The sequence below is a fragment of the Scyliorhinus canicula genome, chromosome 17 (genome assembly GCF_902713615.1).
Source record: "Scyliorhinus canicula chromosome 17, sScyCan1.1, whole genome shotgun sequence".
Taxonomy (NCBI): domain Eukaryota; kingdom Metazoa; phylum Chordata; class Chondrichthyes; order Carcharhiniformes; family Scyliorhinidae; genus Scyliorhinus; species Scyliorhinus canicula.
In genome coordinates, this window is record NC_052162.1 from 399,171 (window position 1) to 416,040 (window position 16,870).

General features: G+C 50.0%; 1 protein-coding gene across 3 annotated transcripts in view; it reads left to right on the forward strand.

The window, feature by feature from the left end:
- Nucleotides 1–16,870, forward strand: part of LOC119952010 (importin subunit alpha-4-like) — a 128,312-nt gene that overhangs the window by 50,719 nt on the left and 60,723 nt on the right. For all 3 annotated transcript variants that reach the window (XM_038775471.1, XM_038775469.1, XM_038775468.1), the window contains exons 7-8: nt 7,477–7,639; nt 7,728–7,822. In XM_038775471.1, the coding sequence (XP_038631399.1) occupies nt 7,477–7,639; nt 7,728–7,822 (258 nt within the window). The remainder of the gene's footprint in view (nt 1–7,476; nt 7,640–7,727; nt 7,823–16,870) is intronic.

Below are 16,870 nucleotides of genomic sequence, written 5' to 3' on the forward strand. Positions count from 1 at the left end.
ACACTACATCCACTGCTTTACCTTCATCCACATGCTTGGTCACCTCCTCAAAGAATTCAATAAGACTTGTAAGGCAAGACCTACCCCTCACAAATCCGTGCTGACTATCCCTAATCAAGCAATGCCTTTCCAGATGCTCAGAAATCCTATCCCTCAGTACCCTTTCCATTACTTTGCCTACCACCGAAGTAAGACTAACTGGCCTGTAATTCCCAGGGTTATCCCTATTCCCTTTTTTGAACAGGGGCACGACATTCGCCACTCTCCAATCCTCTGGTACCACCCCTGTTGACAGCGAGGACGAAAAGATCATTGCCAACGGCTCTGCAATTTCATTTCTTGCTTCCCATAGAATCCTTGGATATATCCCGTCAGGCCCGGGGGACTTGTCTATCCTCAAGTTTTTCAAAACGCGCAACACATCTTCCTTCCTGACAAGTATCTCCTCAAGCTTATCAGTCTGCTTCACGCTGTCCTCTCCAACAATATGGCCCCTCTCATTTGTAAATACTGAAGAAAAATACTTGTTCAAGACCTCTCCTATCTCTTCAGACTCAATACACAATCTCCCGCTACTGTCCTTAATCGGACCTACTCTCACTCTAGTCATTCTCATATTTCTCACGTATGTGTAAAAGGCCTTGGGGTTTTCCTTGATCCTACCCGCCAAAGATTTTTCATGCCCTCTCTTAGCTCTCCTAATCCCTTTCTTCAGTTCCCTCCTGGCTATCTTGTATCCCTCCAGCGCCCTGTCTGAACCTTGTTTCTTCAGCCTTACATAAGTCTCCTTCTTCCTCTTAACAAGACATTCAACCTCTCTTGTCAACCATGGTTCCCTCACTCGACCATCTCTTCCCTGCCTGACAGGGACATACATATCAAAGACACGCAGTACCTGATCCTTGAACAAGTTCCACATTTCACTTGTGTCCTTCCCTGACAGCCTATGTTCCCAACTTCGGCACTTCAATTCTTGTCTGACAGCATTGTATTTACCCTTCCCCCAATTATAAACCTTGCCCTGTTGCTCGCACCTATCCCTCTCCATTACTAAAGTGAAAGTCACAGAATTGTGGTCACTACCTCCAAAATGCTCCCCCACTAACAAATCTATCACCTGCCCTGGTTCATTACCAAGTACTAAATCCAATATGGCCTCCCCTCTGGTCGGACAATCTACATACTGTGTTAGAAAAGCTTCCTGGACACACTGCACAAACACTACCCCATCCAAACTATTTGATCTAAAGAGTTTCCACTCAATGTTTGGGAAGTTGAAGTCGCCCATGACTACTACCCTGTGACTTCTGCACCTTTCCAGAATCTGTTTCCCAATCTGTTCCTCCACATCTCTGCTGCTATTGGGGGGCCTATAGAACACTCCCAACAAGGTGACTGCTCCTTTCCTATTTCTAACTTCAACCCATATTACCTCAGTAGGCAGATCCCCCTCGAACTGTCTTTCTGCAGCTGTTATACTATCTCTAATTAACAATGCCACCCCCCCACCTCTTTTACCATCCTCCCTAATCTTGTTGAAACATCTATAACCAGGGACCTCCAACAACCATTTCTGCCCCTCTTCTATCCAAGTTTCCGTGATGGCCACCACATCGTAGTCCCAAGTACCGATCCATGCATTAAGTTCACCCACCTTATTCCTGATGCTTCTTGCATTAAAGTATACACACTTCAACCCATCTCCTTGCCTGCAAGTACTCTCCTTTGTCATTGTTACCTTCCCCACTGCATCACTACGTGCTTTGGCGTCCTGACTATCGTCTACCTTAGTTGCTGGACTACAGATCCGGTTCCCATTCCCCTGCCAAATTAGTTTAAACCCTCCCGAAGAGTACTAGAAAACCTCCCCCCCAGGATATTGGTGCCCCTCTGGTTCAGATGCAACCCGTCCTGCTTGTACAGGTCCCACCTTCCCCAGAATGCGCTCCAATTATCCAAATACCTGAAGCCCTCCCTCCTACACCATTCCTGCAGCCACGTGTTCAACTGCACTCTCTCCCTATTCCTAGCCTCGCTATCACGTGGCACCGGCAACAAACCAGAGATGACAACTCTGTCTGTCCTGGCCCTTAACTTCCAGCCTAACTCCCTAAACTTGTTTATTACCTCCACACCCTTTTTCCTACCTACATCGTTGGTACCAATGTGCACCACGACTTCTGGCTGCTCACCCTCCCCCTTCAGGATCCTGAAGACACGATCAGAGACATCCCTGGCCCTGGCACCCGGGAGGCAACATACCTTTCGGGAGTCTCGCTCGCGACCACAGAATCTCCTATCTATTCCCCTAACCATTGAATCTCCTATTACTATGCTTTTCTATGCTCCCCCCTTCCCTTCTGAGCCCCAGAGCCAGACTCAGTGCCAGAGACCTGGCCGCTGGGGCCTTCCCCCGGTAGGTCATCCCCCCCAACAGCATCCAAAACGGTATACTTGTTTTGAAGGGGAATGGCCACGAGGGATCCCTGCACTGTCTGCCTGTTAGTTTTCTTTCCCCTGACTGTAACCCAGCTACTCTTGTCCAGTACCTTTGGTGTGGCTACCTCCCTGTAACTCTTCTCTATGACCCCCTCTGCCTCCCGGATGATCCGAAGTTCATCCAGCTCCAGCTCCAGTACCTTAACACGGTCTCTGAGGAGCTGGAGTTGGGTGCACTTCCCGCAGGTATAGTCAGCGGGGACACCAGTGGTATCCCTCACCACCCACATCCTACAGGAGGAGCATGCAACTGCCCTAGCCTCCATCCCCTCTTACTTTACAGAATTAGCTGCCCTGTGGACCAACTGGACCTCCGCCCTCCGACTCTGCTCCCAGTCAGCTGTACTCTAAACTCCTGGTTCCCTTCACGCTCTTTGATAAATATAGGAAATTAAATGAAAGGAGCGCCTTACTCCCTCCTCACCTAACTCCCTCAGTCACCAAACTCTCACTGTAGCACTCAAATGCCACAAGCTCAGCACTCAGTGCAAACAAAGTCTGCACTGTATCTAGCCCCTATTTATACTGTGACTCTAGCTTCTAAAAACTGGCCTAATGCAATTAACTAATTAACAAGCTCCAGCTGCAAGTAAGTCCAAGTAGAACCTTGTTTAAAGCTGATTCAAAATTCACCTTCTTATAGACCAAACAGCAACTTTTAAGTTAATTAACTAAATAAAAGAAATACTAGACTTTAAATAACCCTTATACTCCCTCAGTCACCAAACTCTCACTGTAGCACTCAAATGCCACAAGCTCAGCACTCAGTGCAAACAAAGTCTGCACTGTATCTAGCCCCTATTTATACTGTGACTCTAGCTTCTAAAAACTGGCCTAATGCAATTAACTAATTAACAAGCTCCAGCTGCAAGTAAGTCCAAGTAGAACCTTGTTTAAAGCTGATTCAAAATTCACCTTCTTATAGACCAAACAGCAACTTTTAAGTTAATTAACTAAATAAAAGAAATACTAGACTTTAAATAACCCTTATACTCCCTCAGTCACCAAACTCTCACTGTAGCACTCAAATGCCACAAGCTCAGCACTCAGTGCAAACAAAGTCTGCACTGTATCTAGCCCCTATTTATACTGTGACTCTAGCTTCTAAAAACTGGCCTAATGCAATTAACTAATTAACAAGCTCCAGCTGCAAGTAAGTCCAAGTAGAACCTTGTTTAAAGCTGATTCAAAATTCACCTTCTTATAGACCAAACAGCAACTTTTAAGTTAATTAACTAAATAAAAGAAATACTAGACTTTAAATAACCCTTATACTCCCTCAGTCACCAAACTCTCACTGTAGCACTCAAATGCCACAAGCTCAGCACTCAGTGCAAACAATACTTGGCCTTTCCCCAATTTAGCACTCTTCCTTTAGGACCACTCTCGTCTTTGTCCATGAGTATTCTAAAACTTACGGAATTGTGCTCGCTATTTCCAAAGTAATCACCGACTGAAACTTCAACCACCTGGCCGGGATCATTCCCCAATACCAGGTCCAGTATGGCCCCTTCCCGAGTTGGACTATTTACATACTGCTCTAAAAATATCTCCTGGATGCTCTTTACAAATTCTGCCCCATCTACGCCTCCAACACTACATGAGTCCCATTCAATGTTGGGGACGTTAAAATCTCCTGTAACGACCACCCTATTGCTCCTACATCTTTCTATAATCTTTCTACATATTTGTACCTCTACTTCACGCTCGCTTTTGGGAGGCCTGTAGTAAAGTCTCAACAATGTTACTGCACCCTTCCTATTTCTTAGTTCTACCCATATTGCCTCTGTGCTCGAATCCTCCATAATGCCCTCCTTAATCAGCTGTGATATAATCTCTGACCAGTAATGCAACTTCTCCACCCCTTTTACCACCATCTCTATCCCTCCTGAAGCATCTATACCCTGGGATATTTAGTTGCCAATCTTGCCCTTCCCTCAACCAAGTCTCAGTAATAACAATAACATCATATTCCCAGGTACTGATCCAAGCCCTAAGTTCATCTGCCTTACCTGCTACACTTCTCGCATTAAAACAAATGCACATCAGACCACCTTTGCGTTCATCATCTCTTCCCTGTCTACTCTTCCCTTAGTCACAATATGTTTATTATCTAGTACCTTACTGGCTTTAGTTGCTGCCTCTTTACTGACCTCTAACTTCCAAATCTGGTTCCTATCCCCCTGCCACATTAGTTTAAAACCTCCCCAACAGTGTTAGCAAGGGGGCAAAACTTGACCACCTCATGGGAAATAATGAAGGAAAGGTGTCAGAAGTGTCAGTGAGGGATCACTTTGGCACCAGTGATTAGTTTTAAGATAGCTATGGAGAATGATAGTTCTGGCCCAAAAGTTAAAATTCTAAATTGGGGCAAGGCCAATATTGATGGTATTAGTCAGGAACTTTCAAAAGTTGATTGGGGAAGTCTGTTGGCAGCAAAGGGACGGCAGGTAAGTGGGAGGCTTTCAAAAGTGTGTTAACCAGGGTTCAGGGTGAACTCATTCCTCTCAGAGTGAAGGGCAAGACTGGTAGAAGTAGGAAACCCTGGATGGCTCGGGATGTGGAGGCCCAGGTCAAAAAGAAGAAGGAGGCATATGACACGCATCGGTAGCTGGGATCAAGTGGATCCCTTGAAGATAAATGTAGAGTGCCCAATTCATTTCTTCCAATTAAGGGGAAATTTCGCGTGGCCAATCCACCCAAGAAATCAGGAGGGTAAAAAGGGGACATGAGATTGCTTTGGCAGATAAGGCAAAGGAGAATCCAAAGAGCTTCTACAAATACATAAAGGGCAAGAGAGTAACTAGGGAGACGATCTACAAGATTATCTATGTGCGGATCCAGAAGAAATGGGTGAGATTTTAAATGAACATTTCTCACCGGTATTTACTGTTGAGAAAGGCAGGAATGTTAGGGAAATTGGGGAAATAAATAGTGATGTCTTGAGGAGTATACATATTACAGAGAAGGAGGTGCTGGAAGTCTTAAAGCGCATCAATGTAGATAAATCCCCGGGACCTGATGAAATGTATCCCAGGAAGCTAGTTAGCAAATTGCGGGTCCCCTAGCTGAGATATTTGAATCATGGACAGCCACAGGTGAGGTGCCTGAAGATTGGAGGGTAGCAGATGTTGTGCCTTTGTTTAAGAAAGGCCGCAGGGAAAAGCCTGGGAATTACAGACCGATGAGCCCAATGTCTGTAGTGGGTAAATTGTTAGAAGGTAAACTGAGAGACAGGATCTACAGGCATTTAGAGAGGCAAGGACTGATTAGGGACAGTCAGCATGGCTTTGTGAGTGGAAAATCATGTCTGATCAATTTGAGTATTTTGACACGGTAACCAAGAAGTAGATGAGGGCGGTGCAGTCGATGTTGACTCCATGGTCTTCAGCAAGACATTTGACAAGGTACCTCATGGTAGGTTGTTGCAAAACGTTAAATCTCACGGGATCCTTTGTGAGGTAGCCAATTGGTTACAAAATTGGCTCGGCGACCAAAGCCAAAGGGCGGCTGTGGAGGGTTGTTTTTCACACTGGAGACCTGTGACCAGCGGTGTGCCTCAGGGATCCGTGCTGGGTCGGTCCACTGTTATTTGTTATTTATATTAATGATTTGGCTGAGAATTTAGGAGGCATGGTTAGTAAGTTTGCAGATTGGTGGCATAGTGGACAGTGAAGAAGGTTATCTAGGATTGCAACGGGATCTTGATCAATTAGGCCAGTGGGCCGATGAATGGCAGATGGAATTTAATTTAGCTAAATGTGAGGTGATGCATTTTGGTCGATCGAATCAGGGCAGGACCTACTCAGCTAATGGTCGGGAGTTGGGGAGAGTTACAGAACAAAGAGATCTAGGAATACAGGTTCATAGATCCTTGAAGGTGGAGTGGCAGGTGGACAGGGTGATGAAGCCGTACACACCCCTGTCAGCATCAACGGGGCCGAGCTGGAGATGATTAGCAGTTTCAAATTCCTAGGGGTGCACATCTCCAAAAATCTGTCCTGGTCCACCCACGTCGACGCTACCACCAAGAAAGCACAACAGCGCCTATACTTCCTCAAGAAACTAAGGAAATTCAGCACGTCCACATTAACCCTTACCAACTTTTACAGATGCACCATAGAGAGCATCCTATCGGGCTGCATCACAGCCTGGTATGGCAACTGCTCGGCCCAGGACCACAAGAAACTTCAGAGAGTCGTGAGCACAGTCCAGTCCATCACACAAACCTGCCTCCCATCCATGGACTCCATCTACACCTCCTGCTGCCGGGGGAAAGCGGGCAGCATAATCAAAGACCCCTCTCTCCCAGCTTACTCACTCTTCCAACTTCTTCCATCGGCAAGAGATACAAAAGTCTGAGAACACGCACGAACAGACTCAAAAACAGCTTCTTCCCCGCTGTTACCAGACTCCTAAACGACCCTCTTATGGACTGACCTCATTAACACTACACCCTGTATGCTTCACCCGATGCCGGTGCTTATGTAGTTACATTGTGTACCTTGTGTTGCCCTATTATGTATTTTCTTTTATTCCCTTTTCTTTTCATGTGCTAAATGATCTGTTGAGCTGCTTGCAGAAAAATACTTTTCACTGTACCTCAGTACACGTGACAAGAAACAAATCCAATACAAGAAGGCATTCGGCAAGCCTGTTTTATTGGTCAGAACGTTGAATACAGGAGTTGGGACGTCTTGTTGAAGTTGTACAAGAAATTTAAAAGGCCACACATGGAATACTGTGCATAGTTCTGGTCATCTTGTTATAGAAAGGATATTATTAAACTAGAAAGAGTGCAGAAGAGATTTACTAGGATGCTACTGGGACATGATGGTTTGGCGGGTATGGGCCAAATGCGGGCAATTGGGACCAGCTTACTGGTAAAACCTGGGCAGTGTGGACAAGTTGGGCCGGAGGGCCCATTTCCATGCTGTAAACCTCTATGACTCTATAACTCTATCCATTGCTTTTCAGGTTGAATACCTCGTCCAACAGGACGCTATCCCTCCTTTCTGTAAATTGCTTGGTGTGAAAGATCCTCAGGTTATTCAGGTGGTGCTTGATGGTCTGAATAATATTTTGAAGGTGGCTGGTTCTGACACAAACACGTTAGTTGAAATGATAGAGGAGTGTGGAGGTAAGTGAGGTGCTTTTAATATTACCCACTGTAGATCAAACTCTTTGTATCTCTGGATTGAAAGGTTTAATGCTGTTAAATTCCCCAGGACTTGAAAAGATTGAAGCCCTGCAACAGCACGAGAATGAGGACATCTACAAACTTGCCTATGAGATTATCGACCACTATTTCTGTGGAGAGGAGGTGAGAATATTTTATTTTTAAAAAATGTACCCAATTGCACACAATTCTTTCTTTTCCAATTAAGGGGCAATTTAACGTGGCCAATACACCTAACCTGCACATCTTTGGGTTGTGAGGGTGAAACCAGAGGGTAACCCAGAGCCGGGATTGAACCTGGGACCTCAGCACCATAGGCAGCAGTGCTAACCACTGTGCCACCCTATCCGGCTCCGCGGGGCAACTGTGCTAACCACTCTGTCTCAATTTTGCTCTATTCGGCTCCATGAGGCAACAGTGCTAACCACTCCGTCACCGTGCTGCCCTACCCGGCTCCGTGAGGTGGCAGTGCTAACCACTCCGTCACCGTGCTGCCCTCCTCGGCTCCGTGAGGTAGCAGTGCTAACCACTGCATCACCGTGCTGCCCTACCCGGCTCCGTGAGGTGGCAGTGCTAACCACTCCGTCACCGTGCTGCCCTCCTCGGCTCCGTGAGGTAGCAGTGCTAACCACTCCGTCACCGTGCTGCCCTACCCGGCTCCGTGAGGTGGCAGTGCTAACCACTCCGTCACCGTGCTGCCCTACCCGGCTCCGTGAGGTAGCAGTGCTAACCACTCCGTCACCGTGCTGCCCTCCTCGGCTCCGTGAGGTAGCAGTGCTAACCACTGCACCACCGTGCTGCCCTACCCGGCTCCGTGAGGTAGCAGTGCTAACCACTCCGTCACCGTGCTGCCCTCCTCGGCTCCGTGAGGTAGCAGTGCTAACCACTCCGTCACCGTGCTGCCCTCCTCGGCTCCGTGAGGTAGCAGTGCTAACCACTGCGTCAATGTGCTGCCCTGCAAATATTTTGAAAACGATCGTATTGCAGGAAACTACAAGTTGTTAGCTTCACATCTGTCACAGGGAAAATACCAAGGAATTTATGGCGTGGCATTGGAAAATTTCTATTTAATTAGCCAGAATCATGTGAAAGGGAAATAATGTTTTTTTTAATAAACATTTTATTGAGGTATTTTTGGTTTTACAACAATGACAAAATGAATCTATAAACATAGTGGGAAAGCCGTCTCCCTCCCTTACAGGTCCCACCTTTATTAACCCCCTTCTCTAAGCTAAATTAACCTTCCCCCCTCCCCCCCTTCTGCTGACGTTTAATTTTCTGCAAAGAAGTTGACGAACGGTTGCCACCTCCGGACGAACCCGAACATTGACCCTCAGGGCGAACTTGATTTTCTCCAGACAGAGAAAGCTAGCCATGTCTGATAGCCAGGTCTCCGACTTCGGGGGCTTTGAGTCCCTCCAAGCTAATAGTATCCGTCTCCGGGCTACCAGGGAAGCAAAGGCCAGAACGTCTGCCTCTTTCTCCTCCTGGATTCCCGGGTCTACCGACACCCCGAAAATCGCCACCTCTGGACTCGGTGCCACCCTTGTTTTTAACCCCGGCCAAAATCGCCTGAGCTTCGGACATGCCCAGAACATGTGGACATGGGTCGCTGGCCCTCCCCCACACTTTGCACACATGTCTCCAACCCCAAAGAACCTGCTCATCCGGCCACTGTCATGTGAGTCCGGTGAACGATCTTAAACTGTATCAGGCTGAGCCTGGCACATGTTGTGGACGTGTTGACTCTACTCAACCCGTCTGCTCATAGACCTTCCTCTATCCCTCCTGCTAACTCCTCTTCCCACTTGCGCTTCAGCTCCTCAGTCTGTGTGTCCTCTGACCCCATGAGCTCCTTATAGATGTCAGAGACCTTTCCTTCTCCCACCCACACTCTGGAAACTACCCTGTCCTGAATCTCCCTTGGCGGTAGGAGCAGGAAGGTTGAGACCTGTCTACGTAGGACGTCCCGCACCTGCAAATACCTAAATTTGTTTCCCCTCGCCAATCCAAATTTCTCCTCCAGCTCCCTCAAGCTAGGAAAGCTCCCCTCTATAAACATAACCCCCATCCTCTCAATCCCTTCTCTCTCCCATCTCCAAACCCCCCCCCCCCCGTCCATCCTTCCCGGGGCAAACTGGTGATTATTACAGCTTGGAGACCAAGCCAATGCTCCCTCTGCGTTCCCATGTCTCCTCCATTGCCCCCAGACTCTCAGGGCTGCCACCACCACATGGCTGGTGGAGTACCGTGCTGGCGGGAACGGCAGAGGTGCCGTTATCAACGCCCCCAAACTGGTGCCCTTACATGAGGCCGCCTCCATACGCTCCCATCCAACCCTCCCCCCACCACCTACTTCCTGATGGTAGCTATATTCGCCGCCCAATAATAGTTACTGAAGTTTGGCAGCACCAGCCCGCCCTACCCCCGGCTCCGCTCAATCATCCCCTTTTTTACTCGCGGGGCCTTGCCCGCCCATACAAAGCCCATGATAACTTCGTTACCCCGTTTTAAAAATGTCCGCGGAATAAAGATGAGGAGACACTGGAACACAAACAGGAATCTCAGAAGGACCATCATCATCACCGCCTGGACCCTCCCAGCTAGTGACAACGGGAGTGCGTCCCACCTCCGAAAATCCTCCTTCATTTGGTCCGCACCACTTAGATGCCTAGATACCTAAAACTTCCCCCTACCACTCTAAACGGCAGTTCCCCCAGTCGTCTCTCCTGTCCCCTCCAGCCCCTTGAGGCTCTCAGAGCAATTGCCAGCGGCTCTATAGCCAGCGGAACAACAGTGGGGAGAGGGGGCACCCCTGACTCATCCCCGGTTCAGTCTAAAATAGTCCGATGTTGTCCTATTTGTCCGTACGCTCGCCACAGGAGCCTGATACAGCAACCTGACCCAGTCAATAAAGCCCCACCCAAATCCGAACTGTCCCAGTAAATCCCACAGATATTCCCATTCTACTCGAGCAAAAGCCTTCTCTGCGTCCATTGCGACCGCTACTTCCACCTCCCTACCTTCTGGGGGCATCATGATCACATTTAACAACCTTCTTACATTGGACACCAACTGCCTTCCCTTAACGAACCCCGTCTGGTCCTCCCCAATCACGTCCGGAACACAATCTTCCAGAGGACAAAATTTTGGCCAGCAGTTTGGCGTCCACATTCAACAGGGATATCGGCCTGTAGGACCCACACAGCTACGGATCCTTCTCCCGCTTCAGAATCAGCGGAATCGTGGCAAAGAACAAAGAACAAAGAAAAGTACAGCACAGGAACAGGCCCTTCGGCCCTCCAAGCCTGTGCCGACCATGCTGCCCGTCTAAACTAAAATCTTCTACACTTCCTGGGTCCGTATCTCTCTATTCCCATCCTATTTATGTATTTGTCAAGATGCCCCTTAAATGTCATTATCGTCCCTGCTTCCACCACCTCCTCCAGCAGCGAGTTCCAGGCACCCACTACCCTCTGTGTTAAAAACTTGCCTCGTACATCTACTCTAAACCTTGCCCCTCGCACCTTAAACCTATGCCCCTAGTAATTGATCGCTCTACCCTGGGGAAAAGCCTCTGACTATCCACTCTGTCTATGCCCCTCATAATTTTTATAGACCTCTATCAGGTCGCCCCTCAACCACCATCGTTCCAGTGATAACAAACCGAGTTTATACAACCGCTCCTCATAGCTGATGCCCTTCATACCAGGCAACATCCTGGTAAATCTCTTCTGCACCCTCTCTGAAGCCTCCACATCCTTCTGGTAGTGTGGCAACCAGAATTGAACACTATACTCCACTAAGTGTGGCCTAACTAATGTTCTGTACAGCTTCTATAAAGCAACATAAAACATTACAGCACAGTACAGGCCCTTCGACCCTCGATGTTGCGCCGACCTGTGAAACCCCTCGAAAGCCCATCTACACTATTCCCTTATCGTCCCTATGCCTATCCAATGACCATTTGAATGCGTTTAGTGTTGGCGAGTCCACTACTGTTGCAGGCAGGGCATTCCACGCCCTTACTACTCTGAGTAAAGAACCTACCTCTGACATCTGTCCTATATCTATCTCCCCTCAATTTAAAGCTATTTCCCCTCGTGCTGCACATCACCATCCGAGGAAAAAGGCTCTCACTGTCCACCCTATCTAATCCTCTGATCATCTTGTATGCCTCAATTAAGTCACCTCTTACCCTTCTCTCTAACGAAAACAGCCTCAAGTCCCTCAACCTTTCCTCGTAAGATCTTCCCTCCATACCAGGCAACATCCTTGTAAATCTCCTCTGTACCCTTTCCAATGCTTCCACATCCTTCCTATAATGCGGCGACCAGAACTGCACACAATACTCCAATTGCGGCCGCACCAGAGTTTTGTACAACTGCAACATGACCTCATGGCTCCAAAACTCAATTCCTCTACCAATAAAAGCTAACACACCGTACGCCTTCTTAACAACCCTCTCAACCTGGGTGGCAACTTTCAGGGATCTATGGACATGGACACCGAGATCTCTCTGCTCGTCCACACTAACAAGAATCTTACCATTAGCCCAGTACTCTGTCTTCCTGTTACTCCTTCCAAAATGAATCACCTCACACTTTTCTGCATTAAACTCCATTTGCCACCTGTCAGCCCAGCTCTGCAGCTTATCTATGTCCCTCTGTAACCTGCAACATCCTTCTGCACTGTCCACAACTCCACCGACTTTAGTGTCATCTGCAAATTTACTCACCCATGCTTCTACGCCCTCCTCCAGGTCATTTATAAAAATGACAAACAGCAGTGGCCCCAAAACAGATCCTTGTGGTACACCACTAGTAACTGGACTCCAGGCTGAACATTTCCCATCAACCACCACGCTTTGTCGTCTTCCAGCTAGCCAATTTCTGATCCAAACTGCTAAATCAACCTGAATCCCATGCCTCCGTATTTTCTGCAATAGCCTACCGTGGGGAACCTTATCAAACGCTTTACTGAAATCCATATACACCACATCAACTGCTTTACCCTCATCCACCTGTTTGGTCACCTTCTCGAAGAACTCAATGAGGTTTGTGAGGCACGACCTACCCTTCACAAAACCGCGCTGACTATCTCTAATCAAATTATTCCTTTCCAGATGATTATACATCCTATCTCTTATAAACCTTTCCAAGACTTTGCCCACAATAGAAGTAAGGCTCACTGGTCTATAGTTACCGGGGTTGTCTCTACTCTCCTTCTTGAACAAGGGGACAACATTTGCTATCCTCCAGTCTTCCTTCTGGCACTATTCCTGAAGACAAAGATGACTTAAAGATCAAAGCCAAAGGCTCAGCAATCTCCCCCCTCGCTTCCCAGAGAATCCTAGGATAAATCCCATCCGGCCCAGGGGACTTATCTATTTTAACACTTTCCAGAATAGCTAATACCTCCTCCTTATGTACCTCAAGCCCTTGACTTGCCAATTCTTATACTCAATGCCCCAGCCAATGAAGACAAGCATGCCGTATGCCTTCTTGACTACCTTCTCCACCTGTGTTGCCCCTTTCAGTGACCTGTGGACCTGTACACCTAGATCTCTCTGACTATCAATACTCTTGAGCGTTCACTTCCGGTTGCGGCTATGCGGAGCTAAGCCGCAGGTTCGGCAGCTCCTGCTAACAACGGACTTTGGGGCTCTTTTCAGGGCCCCCAACGGAGCTTCTTCGACGATTCCCGACGTGGGAAGGGGTGTGCAGTAGATCCCCAGGGTCCTATGGTCCGGACCAGGAGTGGGGTGACCAGAAAAGCGGTGGCAGCGCCCCTGGAAAAGCGGGGGAAGGGAAACAAAATGGCGGCCGGCGGAGGCCTGGAGGAGCTGAGGCAGTGGGCGCAGGAGCAGCAGGAGACTCTTCTGCGCTGCTTCCAGGAGCTTAAGCTGGAGCTGCTGGAGTCGCTGAAGGTAACCACCAGGGAGCTGATGGAGACCCAGACAGCCCAGGGGGCTGCGATCCGGGAGCTGCAGCAGCAGGCCTCCGAAAGGGAGGATGAGGCTGTGGCCATCGCGGGGAAGGTGGAGATGCACGAGGCGCTCCATAAAAGGTGGCAGGAGCGGTTCGAGGAGCTGGACAACCGGTCGAGGAGGAAGAATTTGCGGATCCTGGGCCTCACGGAGGGGCTGGAGGGGTTGGACCTGGCGGCCTATGTGGTGATGATGCTAAACTCGTTGATGGGAGCTGGGTCCTTCCAGGGGCCCCTGGAGTTAGAGGGGGCCCACAGAATTCTGGCTAGGAGGCCCAAGCCGAACGAGCCGCCGCGGGCGGTGTTGGTGCGGTTTCATCAGTTCGTGGATCGTGAGTGTGTGCTCCGGTGGGCCAAGAAGGAGCGGAGCAGCAAGTGGGAGAACACGGAGGTGCGGATCTTCCAGGACTGGAGTGCGGAGGTGGCTAAGCGGAGGGCCGGGTTCAACCGGACGAAGGCGGTGCTCCACAGACGGAGCGTGAAGTTTGGCATGTTGCAGCCGGCGCGTCTTGTGGGTCACCTACAAGGACCGGCACCATTATTTTGAGTCCCCGGAGGAGGCGTGGGCCTTTGTGCAGGCCGAGAAACTGGACTCAAACTGAGGGTTAAAGATGGGAGTTTCTGTATGAAAATGTAACTGTGTTTAATTTTTGCTCTGGGGGGGGGGTTCTCTGTTTAATGCAAGATGTGTGTTGGCTTTAGGGTGGGTGGGGCGATGTCTTTATGTCTTTTTATATGGGTCTGGTGGACGGGTTCGGGCAGGGGGGTAAACTGGGAGTGCGGCGAGCTGGTGGGGGGGACTGGCAATGGGAGTTGCCCTAGAGGAGGCGGGGCTGGGCAGGGCGAAAGCGCGGGCTTTTCTCTGGTTTCCCGCGCTGCGGGATGATGGGGGGGCGGGGTTGGGGCTGAGAAGCGCGGGCTTTTGCTAGCTGTTATTTTCCCGCGCAACAGCGGGAGGGGGGAGGAGGTCCTGCTGATGGGCACGGAGGAGGTGGAGTAGTCCCACGTGGGGAGGGGTCGGAGGTATGGCAGGAGTTGCCGGGCAGAAATTAGCTGGCTCATGGGAGTGCTGCGGAGGGGAGGGCGCAGCTAGGTGGTGTCTAGCCCCAATGGCGAGTGTAGGCATGAATAGGAGGAGGTCGGAGTACTTTCGGCTGTACCGGGGGACGAGACAGGGGTGTCCCCTGTCCCCCTTGCTCTTTGCGTTGGCAATTGAGCCCCTGGCCATGGCATTGAGGGAGTCAGGGAACTGGAGGGGCCTGGTGCGGGGTGGGGAGGAGCATCGAGTGTCGCTTTATGCGGACGACCTGTTGCTGTATGTGGCGGACACGGTGGGGGGGATGCCGGAGGTGATGAGGATTCTCAGCGAATTTGGGTATAAGCTCAACCTGGGCAAGAGTGAGTTGTTTGTGGTGCATCCGGGGGATCAAGAGGAGGGGATTGGTAGGCTCCTACTGAAGCAGGCAGGGGAGAGCTTCAGGTACCTAGGGGTCCAGGTGGCTGGGAGCTGGGGGGCCCTGCACAAGCTCAACCTCACAAGGTTGGTGGAGCAGATGGAGGAAGAGTTAAAAAGGTGGGATATGTTACCGCTGTCACTGGCGGGAAGGGTGCAGTCTGTCAGGATGACGGTGCTCCCGAGGTTTTTATTCCTGTTCCAGTGCCTTCCAATCCTTATCCCGAAGGCCTTTTTTAGGAGAGTTAACAGGAGCATTACGGGATTTGTGTGGGCGCATGGGACTCCGAGGGTGAGAAGGGTGTTCTTGGAACGGGGCAGGGATAGGGGGGGGCCTGGCACTGCCCAACCTCTGTGGGTACTATTGGGCTGCCAACGCAGCGATGGTGCGTAAGTGGGTAATGGACGGGGAGGGGGCAGCACGGAAGAGGATGGAGATGGCGTCTTGTGTGGGCACGAGCCTAGAGGCGCTGGTAACGGCGCCGTTGCCGCTCCCTCCAACGAGGTATACCACGAGCCCGGTGGTGGCGGCTACCCTCAAAATTTGGGGGCAATGGAGACGGCATAGGGGAGAGGTGGGGGGCTCAATGGAGGCCCCGATACGGGGGAGCCATCGGTTTGTTCCAGGGAGCATTGATGGTGGATTTCTGGGCTGGCACAGGATAGGGGTTAGGAGGTTGAGGGACCTGTTTGTGGATGGGAGGTTCGCGAGCTTGGGGGAGTTAGAGGGGAAGTTTGGGCTCCCCGGGGAACATGTTTAGGTACATGCAGGTTAGGGCGTTTGCCAGGCGGCAGGTGGAGGAGTTCCCCTTGCTGCCCCCACGTGGGGTACGGGACAGGGTGCTCTCGGGGGTAAGGGTTGGAGGAGGGAGGATTTCGGACATATACCGGGTGATGCAGGAGGTAGACGAGGCCTCGGTGGAGGAGCTGAAGGGTAAATGGGAGGAGGAGCTGGGTGAGGAGATTGAGGAGGGGACATGGGCGGATGCCCTGGAGAGAGTGAATTCCTCCTCATCCTGTGCGAGGCTTAGCCTCATACAGTTCAAGGTGCTGCATAGGGCCCACATGACGGGGACAAGGATGAGTAGGTTTTTCGGGGGCGAAGACAGGTGTGCTAGGTGCTCGGGGAGCCCAGCGAACCATGCCCATATGTTTTGGGCAGGCCCAGCGCTGGGGGAGTTTTGGAAGGGGGTAGCAAGGACGGTGTCGAGGGTGGTGGGATCCAGGGTCAAGCCAGGCTGGGGACTCGCAATTTTTGGGGTTGCAGTGGAGCCGGGAGTGCAGGAGGCAAAAGAGGCCGGTGTTCTGGCCTTTCCGTCCCTAGTAGCCCAGCGGAGGATTCTCCTTCAGTGGAAGGATGCGAGGCCCCAAGCGTGGAGGCCTGGGTCAATGATATGACGGGGTTTATCAAATTGGAGAAGGTGAAATTTTCCCTGAGGGGGTTGGGGGTGGGTGGGGGATTGGGTTTGGGGGGAGGGAGAAGTGTGTACATGGGTTTGTGGGATGTGGCGGGTGTTATCTCTTTCCTTTCTGTTGTTTGCTGTTTTTTTTTTTTTTTCGATTTAGTAGTTGCTTTTGTAGGGGTGTGGGTGTTGTTCTTGTGTTTTTGCAATGTTTATTCTGTTAATATTGTTTTGTTGTTTATATTTTGTGAAAATCTTAATAAAAATTATTAAAAAAAAAAAAAAATACTCTTGAGGGTTCTACCATTCACTGTATATTCCTTACCTGCATTAGACCTTCCAAAATAC